We start from the raw sequence: 17,647 nt of genomic DNA, 5'->3' as shown, positions 1-17,647 counted from the left end.
ATTGTTTCTGTGATTAAATGAGAGAAAATCGGGGAGTTGCAATTATCTTTCCACCTATGATGTTTTTATTTGCATTTTGATTTTATAATGAAATGAGAGGGGAGGGGAGGGGGAGATGCAATTATATCATCATTCTGTTTACATATTCCCCTTTCTTTTCTCCTTCTTTCACTGTGAAGGGAAGCCAAAATACAGTCCGCGTCTTCTTTTGTTACCTAGCGAGTTTTCTCCCGAACTTTACTATTCAATACTCTCACAGGTGTTACAACTAAATGGCAGCTCGTGAAAAGATACGTTTTATGCATTTTTGGTGGGAGAAAAAGAAACACGCACTGATTTAGAGTATCACTTTCAGGTCTAAGCCCGGCTTGAACACGTGTCAGGTGGTTAAAGGGAGATAAATATTTGTCTCATTAAGAATTAATAAGTATAAGTTTAATGTTATTTTCTTTGTTTGAAGGAAGTTGCATAAATACTGATATGTATTATATGTGATGTCAAGTGGAATGGGTTTGTTGTATTACTAATATTACATTGCTTCTTGTTTATTCTCTTTTGGGAAGTGTACTGGCATAGCCTACATAGACAATGCCTGTCCACTTATCAAAAGAGAATACTTCTTCTTGTTCAAAACTGATATTATGATAGTTGCATGACAAATTGTGAAATTACATGTATTAGAGGTTCGTGATATATATATATATATATATATATATATATATATATATATATATATATATATATATATATATATATATATATATATATATATATATATATATATATATATATATATATATATATATATAAACTCATATTAATATAAACTCAATTTTAGCTAGGTAACAAATAATTTTTTGATTATTTTTCTTTAGTTCTTTTTTCTTTAGTTCTTGTTTTGATAAGTTCAAGATCATAATATTTATTTTTATGGTAAGGTTAACTAAATAAAAAAAAATAGGAATATCATTTGTTGAAGCACACTTTACTGATAAGGTGAAAAGAAATTTGATGGAAAACAAATATATGTCTTCTTGCAATACAACGAACAACCTACCATATAAAACACAGGTAATAAAATGTCTACAGATTAAATAGATGAAACTATAAAATTCATGATTTGACATGAATATATGCTTTTTTAAAGGAGTTTTCTGAAATCATTCAAAGAGAAACAGTTCTAATGAAAGAACCACAATGATTGGCATGTATTGGAGATTAGAATGATTACATTTATAAAATATTAACCAGATCAGAGGTCCAACGGTACAAAAATAGAAAAGAAGAGTTTTATGGAATAATTTAATTGACAGGATAATTGCTCCACATGAAAGAACTTCGCAAAGACACCAGATGGAAAACTTTCACAGAAAGAAATAACAAATTATTCAACCTGTAAATTACTGCGGAGACTTTTGTCCTTTGTAAAAACAAAATCATTCTCGTTTTGCCTTTTTTTACAGAGATTAATACAGACGTTGAAAGCATGGCACCGTTTTCATAAAATATTCACAAAGTAAGATTATGAAGACGGTGTATAGGAGTTTTTTTTGCAGAAAAAAAGTATCATTAGAAAAAAAAGTCGCGTGAAGTTTAATTTATTATTTATAGATGAAAAATCTAACCGCTCAAAAATCTTTTTTTCAAACAACATTAAAGAGCCTCATTTGTCACTGTGATTAAGGTTTCCGTTTTTTTCTGTGTAATAGTGCCTTCTTAATGAAGACAACAGACATGGATATAAATAATAAACGCGAATTCTTTCTCGGGTTTTGTGAATTGACGACGCTTATCGTCAAATCTTTTATTAAGTCTCTCTGTGCTAAAACTAATAGACAAATAAACAAAAATCAAAACAATTTACTTTAATATATCGTAATTAACAAAAAAAACCTAGTCTAGAAAGAATGCTTGATCTAAGTAAATGCACATGAGCCCTGTACGTAAGTAAGAGATACACAAGTAATTCGAATTTTACCCTTGATTTCAAAAGTACTGAATAACTCATTAATTTATTCAGTAATTAATTTTTTTCATTCATTTTGCCATGGTAATACTCTTTTAAGGGTATATCGTTTTGCTATTTAGAACTATACCTGAATATTTAATCAGTTCGCTATGATCCCCTAAATCCATTGTATCTATTTCAGTATAGAAATGAAGCATTTTTTAAAAAAAAAAACTTTCTTTTATCCCCAGATAACAAGTTTTAGAATGTAAGTTAATACAGATTTATTTTGTTTACGTAAATGTACACGACCCCAGCTCAAGTATTCTGTATCCTTCTAACCATTTTGATCTGTAGCCAAAAATTCCCTGTCATTTCACCATAATTAATTGCCCTACCGATGTCTCAAGGAGGTTTGTGCGAATTCTGGCCTGATGAAATAGATAAGTCATTAGTGAGTGCTTAGTCAGCTATTAGAACCATAAAATAAAAGGGAAGCCCAGCTGCTGTTGGTATATATATTTCTTCATCATATCATATTTTTTTCAAGCAATGTGAAAGTAATTACTTTATTTGTTGTTTTTTGCCAGGAGCTTGAGGTAACGAAATGTATTATTAAAATATATTGTTGGGTAAAATTATTGGATGTAATAATCAATCAATTTAAAGCAAATATAAAGACTGTTATTTCAGGGTCATTTTGACTAAACCAAAGGTGTTCTAGGCTATGTTCAGCTGTTTTAATTTTTTCTTTAACAAAATTTAATGTGTTCCATGTTTAACTGATTTTAAAAAAAGAAGTTGGAAATAGCATTTCCTAATAAGTGCTAAAACCAAGTTTATATCTATGGAAAGATTAAATGTCTAAGTTTTATTTTTATTTTTAATAGTTTTTGTTTTGCTGCTTATAATAATGTCTTTATGAATGGAATAAAATGCTTTATTTATACAGTATCAACAATTTCTTAATTCAGCCTTTAAATACTAGTACTAGTACATTAATTGCCTCTCGTCATACTTTCAGTGAGCAGCATTTTTTGGTTTTTTTTAGATTGATATAATTTCAATAGATTTTATGGATAATCTATACACATCTTAAATTTAATATCTAAGTTAGATACCAGGGCAGTTAGATGTCTTGTTCAACTCATTAAAGGTTTATAAACTTTCATTATTGGTGTTTAAAATCAGTTCAAAAACTCGGTTACCAAAGAAATAACATATATCATGAAATAAACACAAATATTAAAATATATTTAAGGGTATATCTGTCTTCAACTTTTATCAATCTTTCATCTGAAAAGTAACTTACATACGATATTCATATCATTTCTACAACAATGAAATCTGATCTTAAAAAAATGAACGAGTTTCGTCAACTTTAGTGCGTATTCATATGGCGTAAAATAATTCGAGCTATATACATTTAAGAATTCTTTTCAACGTAAATAAAAATCATCTGACAAATGTCAGTCACTTGAAAACAGTACAATACTTATTTTGAATATGAATCATATTATAGGTGCCTTACATAATAGTTATTTTTGGTTTATGTTATGTATTTGCTGTAAAAATAATTTCAAACATTTGCATTTCTTGTCATTCAAAGACGACAGATTTAAATAAAAATGTATATTATTGATTTTACTTCAATAGTTGTATTGCACTGCATTTTCGATAATTTCCATGCATTTGTGCAATCCCAGTTTATAAATTAAAAAAAGAACAACAAATTGGTTTTTTTTTTACTCACATGGAATTCTAAAAACGTAATCAAATTAAAATAAACTGAACTAATGCAATAGGGATTTATAAAAAAAAATTAAAAGCAGAATAAAAATAGAAACACGAAAATCATCAGACGGGAAATTAGGCGTCTAGTTATGGCGATGGCGAGCACAGCCAATGTTGATTCATTCATACCCCAGTAATTTGTGGTATGCCTTGGTATGCCATACTATCACCAGTCCAGTTTCTAGTCATTTCAATTGCTTGTCGATTTCACGGAAATGGTCAATTCATGACACGCTCTTATTTGCATATTTTGTGTTGGCAGCAGTCGGGTGATGGCTAAATCTCGATTACAAGTTGTCATCACAAAATTCTGAGAATGTTGACTGTATAGTAATGTGTTATCGATAGAGAAAATGAATTATTGTTATTGTGATGTTATTATAAAGAAGCACATGCAGCATAAGACTACTCTGTGTGTCCTCTCTCTCTCTCTCTCTCTCTCTTTCTCTCTCTCTCTCTCTCTCTCTCTTTCTCTCTCTCTCTCTCTCTCTGTGTGCGAGTTATTTCTGAAGTTTCAATGGGTATAATAAATAGCTGAAAAAATGTCGTTGAATTCGTTTAGATTAGATTAAATTAGAAAATTTAGGAAAACTAAACAGCTGCAGCACAAGGAAGAAAATGTTTTTAATGTTTTTCTGGGTTGTTTTTTTTTTTCAATGTCGAAATATGGTTACCTGGTTTGTAAGTATTGTTATGTAAGTAGTGTCATTTCACATGCCTCAAAGGTAAGGGGTTGGCACTTTGCCAATTACATGTACAGAAAAAATTCTTTTTCTTGAATTTCGCGGAAAATATATCAATGTGAATTAGGTAGGTTTGCAGTTGAAAATGAAATTAAAAGAATTTTATTTTTAGCTAAGGTTCAAAAGATGGTACATTATACTTAGTAAATTACATTACATGTTATGAATATATATGGTTTTTTAGCAACAAATACTTGATATTGTGCATGAAAGAAGAATTAGAAACACAAGGTTTTAGTCATAGATATTGAATTCTAAAATTATTGAAATAAATATATGTCGAAACAATCGAATAAAGGCCTATGTTTTTAGACAAAATATTTTTTAGATGTATTTAGTTAGTAAGTATACAGAAATAATACGGTCAACAGATTGATTAATCATTGAAACTATTATTAGTATACAATACAATAAGGTCTAAGTTACTCTGTTCACTAAGTATACATCAAACGATTTTTTTTATGTATTTCATATCATCTTGATACGCCCATTTGTTAAAAAAAAAAAAAAAAAAAAAAAAAAAAAGTCTTGAAAGTATGTATTTTAAGAAAAATTATTGTTATGTAAAATCAACTGTATTTAAACCTAAACAGCTGCTATGTATTCAGATTGTCATGGAGTTGTCCAGTACACGCACATACACGTACATGTAAGACTCATTTTTCATATGCAGCAGATGCCAATAACCATGTATTCCCATCGCAAATCATTGGTGTATCTTGAATATATAATTTAAAAGAAAATTTAAAATGTATAAGTATACTTTGTATTACGTATTTTTATTTTTATTTTTTATAATTCCTGTTGAATCTGGTACACTGAAACTGAAACTTACATTGCCACCATTCTGCATTTTCTTGTTCACAGCGTGTCAGTTTCACTGACCGCGTGATCGCGTGACATCTGATTGCTTTGCATTGTGTCAGGAGCATCTGACACTGGTTCTTGTCATTCTCACCTTAAGACAATACCGTCCAATTAAAACCACAGTATATTTTATTTAAAATATATAAATATCCTCCCTGTAACACTGACTATAAAACTATTTGTTTGTTGGTTAGTTTTATAATGTCTGGGGGTAGTTTTTTGTGAGTAATTCTAGTTATAGAAAGTTTAGAAATATATGTACCTGTTATAATATGTATACGAATAGATAATATGAAATGCTGGAATTTTCTAAAGATTTTCCAATGAAATTTGGAATGTTTTTTCTTATCTCTAAAAGTCAAGACGTAAAAATTCTTGGCATCAAACGGACAGGATTTCCAATTTTATCGCAGCAAAAAATGAAAGAACACGATGATATGTTAAAAGATATAAATCTCTATCATCTAAATTTAGAATTCATTGTCATTTTTTGAAAATAAGGGGATTTTTCCCCCAAAATTCTTGCTGTCTGCATGTTTGTTATTTTTGTATACCTTTGTTATTTATGTTTATATGTATAAAAGAACGTATTATACGGATATAATGTGTCTTTTTCCAAGTATTCGTATTCTAGAACTTTATATTCTTCCTGTAAAGCCGATCTGAAGAATGTGAAAGATATTACCTACATTTTGCATGTTTTGTGCACATTACATGTATGTACGAAAGAATCAGATTTCTCTATGTTAAAGAAATCTGATGGATGGACAACAGATGACTTTACATGTTGCAATTTATTTTGCATATCACAGAGATAATTCAAGATATATCTGTCTGCCCTGGATCTTCTTATAAACTATCATGTTATCTCAGAAAGCAACTGAACTCGGACATAACGATGAAATTTGAGGCATCTGACATCATTCAGTCTCGTTTTGACTCCACCTCTTCTTTGACCTCGCGGTATCTTTACACAAAAAAAAGCATAGATGGAAGAAAAAGGGGGTGATACTGTATATTTCATCTAATTCTTCGGCCTTTTGAACTCTTGTTTGTCATCTAAACACGTCTACGCCCAGGCGGACCTTTTACCTCGTTTTCGAAGTCCTTTCTGGCGATCTTCTGTGACGTATGCAATTTGTCAAAGGACACGTGCTTACAATAAATACCGACTTGGTACAATATTGCTCGCGCATTTAGGGATAATTTTGATATATCAATGACCCCTTTGTGTCAAGCATTTGTATTATTGATTTAATCAAATGTCTCTTTTAAATTATTTACAAAATTACTTTATAGTTTATCATAAAGTATAACCTGAAAATTTCAATTAATATGAATGATAAATAAAAATTCTATACCTAATGATTTACTTTTTTATTTCGTGAACCAAAATTTAAGATTTATATTTTTACGGCAAACATAAAATTTTCTATAAACTTTTTATTTGAAAAGGAATATTGTGGATGTTGATTAAGTTGTTCGTAAAGTTCAAATACCTGGCGACCTCTCCTTACCTGTCAAAGGATATTTATCTCGTTTCCTAGTGCCTTTTTCCAGTCTTTTTATGAAGTACAAGTCAATATTCTGCGGTAGATTTAATTAAGTTTGACACTAAAAAAGGTAATATCAATGATTTTGTATACTATATCTAATAAGGTAGAAACTATCGTCTGAGTGCTGAATTTATCATGATGCACAATTAACTGGGAAGATAAATTTAACCATACAAAGGGTTAAATTAAACGTTTATTCATTTTTCTTTGCCTTGCTTGTAAATGTTTTTGTTATGTAAATGCAAAATTTGATTATATTTTCCCTCTAAGTAATATATGTAGTGTTAATTCAGTACTGCTGTTGAAGACAGCAATACATGATTAATATTGTAATTATTGCCGTATTTATTCAAAGAGATATAAATCAATTGCATGGATTTCTTATCAAAAAGATGTCAAGTTTACCTATGAATGCAGGTCAAATCTGTCTGTCTTAAATGTACAGTCGATATGGAGTTTTTGCTACCAAAAAGGAAATTAAATAATACCCCAGACTTTTGGCTGCAGCAAAAAAACTTATTTCTCAAAAGGAAAGTCTTATCATTGTAAACAAATCTGCTTTTCTTTGTCACTAGAGTGCGAACAGGTGCCCGTTTCGGGATCCGAGGAAACTCGATAGTTTTTTTGGCAAAATTATTTATTACTAAGCAGTCCGAGTTAAATGAATTTCTCACGACCCTAGTTATTAAAATTAAGAAAATAAATTGATGACCCAGACCTATTTCGTATAAGCGAGGCATTGAAACGGCTTCGTTACAAACCGGCTGTACCTATATTTGCCGCCATTTGCCGCTTCTTGGGTTAAGTTATTTTTTGAAGATATGACATGTGTGAGTTACCGGTGTATTATTTCATTATATACTTCATAAGAACAATATTAAGATCCGTCACACTTCGCTGAGCGTGGTCATTTCCCAGAACAATAACGGGAGTCTGGAACAACAGGCAGACCTAGTGATTATTAAACAGACTTTCTGTAGCCGCGCTGTTTTTACAAACCGTTTCATCTCCCGAGCACGTGTGTTTGTAAGGAAAACAATGTCACAAACATGTAATAAGTTTTAATAACTTTAACACACTCTTTGATGTTTTCTTTACAAAACATCAACGGTACTAATTTTGACTGCTATGAAAAAGAAAATATTTAAACATTAGGTTAATGCATTTCTAACTGTCAATCATAAAGTGCTGTAATTCAGAATGCTTTGAAGAGGCAAAATACGAGGTGTGCTGTTTGCAAAAGCCTGCATTTCCATTGTGGTATGAAAAATAGTTGTATAGAGATTGTAAATTAAACATATATTTGTTAACAGCACGACCTGGACTAGCACCTGGTTGTGTACCCCATGCAGCGCACCCTGTTCATCAGTTCCCATCAGTGTACCCGGTCATAAAAATGCAATGTTCTGTAGATTTATTTGTGTATTTATATCTATCTGACTGTTTATAACTCTTGGCTATAAGAAAAAAGTTGATTTAGTGCTATCATTATAAGTATGAATACCACCCCAGATACCAAATTGCGGATCGTAGCCAAGAAGACTTCAAAGAAAACTTATACAAGAAGGAATTCAATCGTCCACAAATCGCACAACAAATGTGTAGGTATAATATAAAGGGCCTGTGTTATTCAGACATAGTTTTCCCTTTTTTCTATTACCGGAGTTCTTGATGTCTTATTATACTTGTTAAAATCTTTGTCTCCCCAGTGTATCTACGACCTTTCGGCTCCATCAACAAAACGTACGTATTTCTGAATTTCAAAATGGGAATTCCTTCTTCGTCAGTTTGTTTTGGACGTTTACGGGCAATCTGCGTACACTTTGATTATACCCTAATAGACAACCCCGCTACCGATAATAATTAATGCGTACCCAAGTTAACGGCGACAAGATCATTTATCATCATGGGAAATCGAAACCTTCCGTCTTTTGGATACAAGGATGACGACCAGGCTGATAAGAAGATTAATATTTAAGAGTGTACCATTGCTTTGTAAATCCTCAACGAGGCCTGCGATCGCCGACGCGTTTTTCTGTAGATGAGTAGCGAAAAGAGACATACCATTCTCTTGTAAAATTTCGAATTTACATTGGAGGGTAGTTAAAGCAAAATTTCCTTTTATACAATTTGATTCCGCTTTTTGTTGATTTCATATCATATTTTATATTTCGAATTTACTTGGTGGATGCAAATACAAAATGTTCTTTACAATTTTATGAAAGGTGCATATTGTGATATTGTATTAAAAAGTTTGAATTGAGAGTGCGGGCGTAAAAGCATTTAGTTTGCAACACAATATTTGCCGTATTGAAACTTTTTATACTAATGTTGTACAATTTGAATTCATTGGTTGGGTGTGTACGAAATTTTCAAAGCAATATTGTATTGCTCTTTAAAAGTTTAGATTTAATGGATGGGCGTACGATAAAAAAAAATATGATATGAAAATTATGATACGCCTCTGGCATAACGTAAAGTTAAAAAACAATGCTCAATGATGAGTGCACTTGGAGTTATAAATGTTTTATGTCAAATTCCAAAATTGAAGGAAGTTCAAAATATAGCTAGTTAACCTTTGTTAGAGGTTGGGGTTTATCATGCCACAATCAAGCAAACTGTGTACCAAAATATGTACAAGAAATGGAGGGAACATTTACTGGAAAGAAAATATTTGCTGACCAAATTGTATACCGCTATATTCCGTCAAAATGTTGACAGACTGACAATCTCCTAATGAATCATTAATTCATTAGTATCACAAACACTTCCATCACCCAGAGTGGAGGCTAACTGGTCTACGACGATTGATAAGGACCCAGATCGTCTAATGGATTATCTCTAGTAAAGATAATGTCGTCTGGCCATTCGGAATTAAACCGGAAATAAATAAATACTGAAACCGAGTTAACAATGCTATCATTTCTACAACTGATCCTTCTTTCTTTAGGATTATAGTTTACTATTTTCCAAAGCAATTCAATTCAACCACAAATTCAACATCTTATCACCCCGGGTACTACTTGTTTCCGCGGATGTTTTTAATTTGTGTTTGTCGTGATTCGCGTGCTCTATTACGATGTCCGGAAGCTCTTTATTACCGAGTCGTCAGAAAAAAAGATAAAAACCATTGCTCCTGTAATCATTGGAACCATTTCGTGTTATGAGTATTATCTAATGCTTGCAAGATCGAAATAGCTTTTCTGTGCGTGAAGGTTCTAAGCCACTGTCTTGTGTAAGGTTTCCAATGTGTGGAAGAAATTTTGAATGAGAAAACTAAAACTTTTTCTTTTCACTTTTTTAAAGATGCTTCATGTCCTTCGCCTTGCAATCAACAATGAATTGTTTGCACGTCCACCGCGCACAGCGGGTGATGAATGGCTGTTAGATATCACAGATAACGGTTTCCCCCTGTTACTCTATAACTTCAATGTCCTGAGATATGCACACGAAAAATACGATGTTGTGCCAACTTTCTTTTGAAACATGTTCATATTTCAGTCTGTCTTTTATGCCCATCTTTTGGTAAGGAGAAATGTTCTGGTGTGGATACAATGTCGCGTTTATTCTGCAAAACCACATCAAAAAGAACAAACTGCGCTGTTTTAACGCTAAACTCATTAAACTTTGTGAGTTTCTTTTTAAATATATTTAGGAGACGAAACCACTTTATTGTTTAACCGACTTTTATCCAGGAATGCACTTCGTGCATGTGCAAACTACACACCGGACATAATTGAATTGAATATCTTCCTCTGTTTTAATGAAGATAAGAGCATCCCCTTTTACAGACATTGACTTTATACTACAAGTGCTCGACATGTTATAAGCACCCTGAGGTATTGTTAACATCCTATATCTGTCTAAAAATACGTCGCAAAAATATTATGAAAGCTTTTCACATGACACAGACTATTCAAGTTGCAAATTTATATTTTTAAATTGTAAAATTTTTACTTTATTTTCTCGCATATATACATGTATATCATGTGTATCTGAGGGTATTAAACAAGTTTTTTGATGTTCTACATAGTCCGACATTTAATCAGCAGTGTGCAATTTTTTAAATCTGTAATTAATCTAATGTTGCAATTTGATAGCCAAATTGTGTTCTATCAGATAATTCATTAATTGAAAGATGGTCCTGGGAAAAGGTGAAATGTTAAAGACGGGATAAAGGGTCTCATTTTCCAAGCGCCCATTCGTTCCTCGTGGAGCGGTCCCTAATGTATCAGAATTAGGGGGGTTCAAGGATGGCAGATAAAAAGAAAACTCTCTGTCATTATCCCCAATCGCCAAACAGAATTAGTTCCGTTTCGTTTGATTTAACCCGTTATGTAGAGAACAAAGAGAGACTTCACACACATCAAATAATCCGTTCGGGGATAGGATCCCCGGTCATAGCTGGTCGGGATCGGGGTTTACATATGGTTTTCATTAGAGACAGAAAACGGACAGAATGTTTTGCAACTTTGACTTCATGTCAGAACTGACTTTAGAAATGATTTTTTTTTTACCAAACAATATTTTCTATAAGCAGTGCAAAGAGCCGTAGCAGGTGTTGCGATGAGAGACGTCCAAAGCAAATTTGACCCTCGCCCATTGCTGCATAAGCCATAAGTTTGTGTTGTCAAACAATTCCTTCTTTTCTGAGATACCGTAGTACAATATGGTGCTTGTCAGCTGGGTTTCTCTCAGCGCAGTAATAATCAAGTAAATTGTTTCTGCAGAGATCAGTTCGCTCTTATCCATGTGCATCTTGTCAGCTAAACGATAATTTGTTTCAGTCTGCAGTGAAAAACCATATTGCAAACATGGTCTTACTTTACTAAAATGTATATGATGCAAACAGTGGACTTGAAGGGGGTAATTAAGTCCTTCAATTAGACACGCGTAGGTAAATGTATCTAGACTCTGTCTTATCGTGCTAAACATAGTGTCAGAGTCTGCATAATGACCTGTAAATGTCGAAGCATGTCTTCATTAAACGTATTTGCATGCCAAAGTCGTGGCAAAATCTATGCTTTATCAAACAGATTTCAAAGCAAATTAGCTTGGATTAGCTTTATAAATTCTTAACGACCAGTTAACACTGAATGAAGCATTAAACTCTCGGTCGTTAATTCTCTTCGCTTGAGACTCGTGCGTGCCAACCTCGCGTCCATATTGCACAGAACCTTCGTTTTACGTAAACGCGATCGCGATGCTTCATGGCAGCGCCTTATCTCTCATACTTCAACCCGCGCTAACGACTCTTCTAATTAACCAGACAAAATGACATGCATCATGTAGAACCTCCAAATTCCCTTGATCGAACGTCCCAGCGATTTCGCGTAAGTTATTTTAGCAGCTTCTATTTAAAAGGTTAAAAATCGTACCACACCTGAGACTTCTTTGCTGATGGACTGGGGAACTAATTGACCATAAATTCGCATGAAAGGACCCTCTTTATTGATATTGTATTTTATGGAATTATTTTCTAACGATGTTCTAATAGCAGCGATTTTATATTAAAACGAAGCAAAGAACGGCTTCTATTATTGCTAGATGCCGATAAGATTTTTAACATCTTAATTTGAAAACTCAGTAAATTGAATGTCTCGGTCTGCTTTGCTCTTTGAAAGGGAAAGATGGCATATCTTGAAGTTATTCAAATAATTCATGGCAATCTAAATAAAACACTCGCCGGAATCTACCATACCGTGAATAATTCAGTGATTTTATGGGTCTACACTAAGAAAGCTTGATCGAGTTTACTTGTTTTCGTTTTTGATGTATATTTTTATCCCTGTTTCAAAATGTAATTTCCGAGGAGTCCAAGTCTTGTTAGGAAATTGAAAAGTTTATTACATTTCGCAGATGTGTTGGGTAGAGGATAAAAACTCCGGCTCGGATGATCTTGTCTAACTGCGTAGGGTCAGAAAAAAGACAGGGAGTTGATGAGGCAGAAACTAAAACACGTGAAAGCCCCTCTCCAAATGTTTAATTTCGGCTTGTATACACTGGAGGGTTTTTTTTTCTAGTCGCAGATCAATTTCACTCTAGCATCTAGATTTCCAATTAGAAAGGTTTTTTAGGCATTTAATGTGTAAAATGTTTAGCTGATTAGCACTACATGTGGTCTGCACGTGCATTGTACAACACACGTGCACATCTCCACTATCTTCTTTGACACAAGTCATTCTAATTATCCTTGCCTTCATTCACGAACCCTTGAACCTGGGATGCAGAAGTCGAGATTTCTTTCCCACAAGTTGGAGGAAAAAATACACAAACAAAAATCTCCGCAATTTTCCAGAAATCGCTCGTGCCATTTCCCTTCCTTTTGGGTGTTGGCAGAAGGAAGTTCAACAAGTTAATTAGTTTGTTTAATGGATTATGTTAACAAGTTAGATTTCTTTGCTGCATGCATGCATTTTTGGTTAAACATGCACAATGTTTATATCAGGCAATGTTTTATGACATTAGTTACATTAAAATGTGTTACAGTTAGCAAACCTTTACTAAATTGATCCTCAGTATAAGACTTGCATACCTGGTATACATCATGTAGTTCAAATTTAGAAAATTAATTTTAATAATTACTTATGCTATATAATAAAGTTGATTTTTTTTAAATGCTTTACATTTCATCGAATGTATCAAATTATTCATTTATTTATCATTCGTGGGTTTTTTTTTCCGAAATATGCTAAACTCATAAGTATATTTTGTTTATAATTAAATATCATATTTCATTAAATGTATATTTCCATTTATTTATTAAACATACGTAGCTGTACTTATTCTCTGGAAAATGGGGAATGTCCATTCTGACCTGTAAAAGCAAACATGACTGGAGCGTTATATGACATACTCAGATAAATATTTCCATATTTCATTTCTGGATTTTCGGCGTTAGGGTGACCGGCTCACGTCGCCTTATCCCCCTGACACATAGCATTACTGGCCAGACTGTAGGTATTTCTGTGGCGGTGGGGTCAGGCCGAACTTCCTCTTCGTGTCAGTAGCATTCTACCCCCTGACCCCGACACTGTGATAAAACGATATCATCAACCGACCCAGGTGCACCAATAACTCATCGAAAAGTAAGCCTATAACTCATTGAAAAGTAGATACATAAAATGTATATACACTGACTTTAGCAGAAACAAAAAATATTTGCCATTTTCGGGAGGGAGTGGTACGTTGAACTTTTATCTTTCCATAATATTCATTTGTAAATATTTACTGAGTTGGGACATGAATATTTTTCTTCCAATGCTTGAAAAGAGTTTTTAACACTGAATAAAATATAATGATAGATTTTTAAAAACATATTTCAAACAAAGGTACATAACTGCAGTAATACTTGTCGATACCACGGGAAGAGTTGTGTGGCCATGCTATTAAATAATTCATTGAATAATAACTAAGCAAATCTCAGAGTGATGCGCAGCAAACTAATCAATGAAGACAACTGTTAAACAAGTGTCGTATGGTTATTTTTAAATTCCAAATTGCCTAAAACATCCCATCAGCTGTCACAATATGTTTTGACACGTGTTGGAATGCATAAAAAAATGTTCCAGAATTAATAATTCAAAAGCTCTCTTTTTTAAACCACAATTGTTAAAAACAGTTCTGGATTTTTTGAAGTCCCTAAATTCTATATAACAAATACAAATACACTGTAAATTAACTATTCTGTGGCTAAAAAAGTTCTAATTTTTGGGGTGTAGTTTGGAAAAATTCCGAATTGCACTCAGATATGCACGAAAACACGATACCTCTGCATTCTTGAGTTCTCGATAAAAAAATTTAATGTAGATGCTTGATTTAATCAAACTTTAATTCCAAGGAGTAAATCTAGAACAATTTTATCAAGACAGGGGTGTTTTCATTTAGTTGTCCGATATTGCAGTTAATTTTCCCATCAGCAGAAAACAAGACTATCACATTTACTTTCATCTCTGTGAAGTCTGCTGTAGCTGTCGTCTGCATAGGAGGCGCTATCGTTAATATCGGAGTTCGACTTTCTTTGACGATATTATCAGAAATCGATTAGGACCCGTAGCGAGCCTATCAAACGCCGTGCACCCGGTGCGCGGCGTCATTTTCTACTGACACATAGATGGGAGGGGTGATTTACCCCTTAATCGCGACGCCATGCCTTGTTCTTTCGGTCAAAAATCAAAGAATGACTCCATCGAATCTTTGAAAATTTTGCTGATTATCTTGATGAAATATACGTCCGTTTGAACATCAAATACAATACGTTGACCGCTTTGCGGTTATCAACAATGCTCGCTTTTCATCATCTGTATACACGTCCGTAATTAATGTAAAGGAATGTATCGCATTAGATATCAACATGTAATCCATACATGTACAGTATATCTATTTCGACGAAAAAGTAAAAACTCGAGATGAATTACAAAGGCGGCGTGACCGGGGGATCTACGTGTATATATATATATATATATATATATCTATACAACAAGCAGGAATTCAGTTCCCATGACACATATCCGAAGTCAGCGCGAAGCGGCGTCCAAAGGAAATGATGATTTCTCAGAAACGGGGGTATTTTATTACAGAGATCAAAATACACCGCAGATCTATATCAGGGTTATGCAATATATATAATTGACATCGTGGGAAATCAAATCTAATTGTTGATTTTATTTGTTTATCAAGCGGCAAGTACATTTACCCCGTGGATTTTTGGCAGAAATCGTAATTTTTAGAGAGAGTAGAGCTTGGGTAGATAATTAACTTAAAGACTAAATCATATCGTAACTGTAAAACTAAAGCTTTTGAGTTTTTATTTTCGATAGTTTTCAGGCTTACAAGTATTGGAGCAATGATAAGGCTTAATTTTTATCATCGTACTGAAATTTTATTTATTGCATGCTTGTATCTCCCGCACGCAAAGAAGAATGATCGCTTTTGAATGGGTTTGGTCCTCCCTTTTAACCAGTTCTCATTTACAAAGTGTGGCACCAGATATTAGACCAGAATTTACATATTCTATATTACGTTGTTTGAGGACGTTCCATCGGTTGTTTCCTGGTTGTTCACATTGAACTGTTGTCTCTTGAACAACAACAAAAATCTCCTCTTGAACCTTTTGTCCGTGAACCCGTAAATTACGCTGTTCAAAACGGTGTTCAGCAAAAAGAAATACATCGCCGTATTGTAAGCTACTCCTTCAGCGAAGCTCAAACGACAGAAGAAACTCCCCACCGAGTAATCAACCAGGGCTAACAGAGTATGAGGGAATACAGTCAGCACGAATACAACGGTTACCGCCAACAACGTCACCGTCGTTTTGACCAACTTCCGGTTTATTTTTTTCTCCCAATTACTTCCGCTGTGTTGCAGTTTTGGAACGCTGGGATGAAGCGTCCTCTCGTTTTCTTGAAACTGTTTTCTGATCTTTCGAATGACTTGAAAATAAAGCACAGAAATTAGCAGAGTAACCATGGCCCCTACAACGTTGATGACGATGTAGTAAATGAGATGCGCGGGAGAATCCTTGTATTTATCCGCCGTGAAACACCGAGTGGCCTTTAATCCCGGAATCCCTATATCCAGACTACTGTTCCCATACAGAATAACCGCGGGAATGGAAAGAATTAATGAGAAAATCAACATTCCCAAACAACAGCGTGATGTCTGCGACTGCGCAATTTGAAAAGAATGTGGCTTACAAATTTTACGATACCTGTCCACCGCAATAACGACCAGAATAAAATGTGACGTCATCATGATGACGTAGGATAAAAATCTTCCCACTTTACAGACGACCTCGTTGTCCATGGATACTGGGGTCACGATATTGACCAAGAGGTACGGCATTACTAGAAGACACCCGGCGAGATCTAACACTGCGAGCCACAGGACAAACGTTCTATACGCTGACTTCTTGAACTCCCTGTAAAAAATCGCCATCACCAGAGAGTTTCCCAGAATGCCAGGCAAAATGATGACACTGATGAGAACTAGGGCACCCATATTCCAGTCCCTGAATGCCAAATTCACATCCGACATCGTGGAATTCGCGTTCAAGCCGTATTTAGTTTTAATCCACGAAAAGCACTCCGACATAATTCTTTTTAATTTTTTTTAAAATATGAATCAAAGAAAAATTTGATCGTGTGATGTCGCTGAACGGGATCTCTGACGATGAGGATTCACCACCGGAACTTTCTTTATTAAGGAGCAAGCGTGAGCCAGCTTCACGCGTTCAGAAAACCATCTCCGGAAACTGAAGGACTTTAATATTTACTTAACATTACGCAAGTTACATTTTTCCTTAACATATACTGATGCATTGACACGATTTTTGAATGCTTCGCAGTCAAGTGGAGGCGAACAATTATAATGATTATTATACTAAGTGCTATTAGGTCATTCCTGTGCTTTGGACCTTCGTTGCATAGTCCCTATTCTGTGGCTGTGTGCTTTCTTTGCGCATGAACTCTTCCTGTTATTTTTGTGTGTCCAGCTATTTGGGATCGATTTCAATTCAATATTCGTTATTCAAATATAATACATTGACATTATGTGATAATCTATGTACGGTTATCTTGAAGAAAGTAATCATGATCACTCATTGCTAAAAGTACTCTAAACTTTTAAAATCGCACGATAACTATAGTACCGTACATGAAAGTGAACACACTGTTACATCATTATAACGGAACTCGTCTCTCAATGTGTCGGTAACTGAATTTATATCAAGTACACGGCTA

General features: G+C 33.7%; 1 protein-coding gene across 1 annotated transcript; it reads right to left on the bottom strand.

Moving 5' to 3' along the window:
• Nucleotides 1–15,698: 15,698 nt before the first annotated feature.
• On the bottom strand, nt 15,699–17,109 carry LOC136271299 (galanin receptor type 1-like). Its single transcript, XM_066071010.1, has one exon. It carries the CDS (start codon nt 16,998–17,000, stop codon nt 15,921–15,923), a length of 1,080 nt encoding a protein of 359 aa, XP_065927082.1. The 5' UTR covers nt 17,001–17,109; the 3' UTR covers nt 15,699–15,920.
• Nucleotides 17,110–17,647: the final 538 nt, after the last annotated feature.

Source organism: Magallana gigas, chromosome 9 (genome assembly GCF_963853765.1).
Source record: "Magallana gigas chromosome 9, xbMagGiga1.1, whole genome shotgun sequence".
In the NCBI taxonomy this organism is placed as follows: Eukaryota; Metazoa; Mollusca; class Bivalvia; order Ostreida; family Ostreidae; genus Magallana; species Magallana gigas.
Note: the sequence above shows the minus strand (reverse complement) of the source record. Positions and strands in the feature narration are given on the sequence as shown.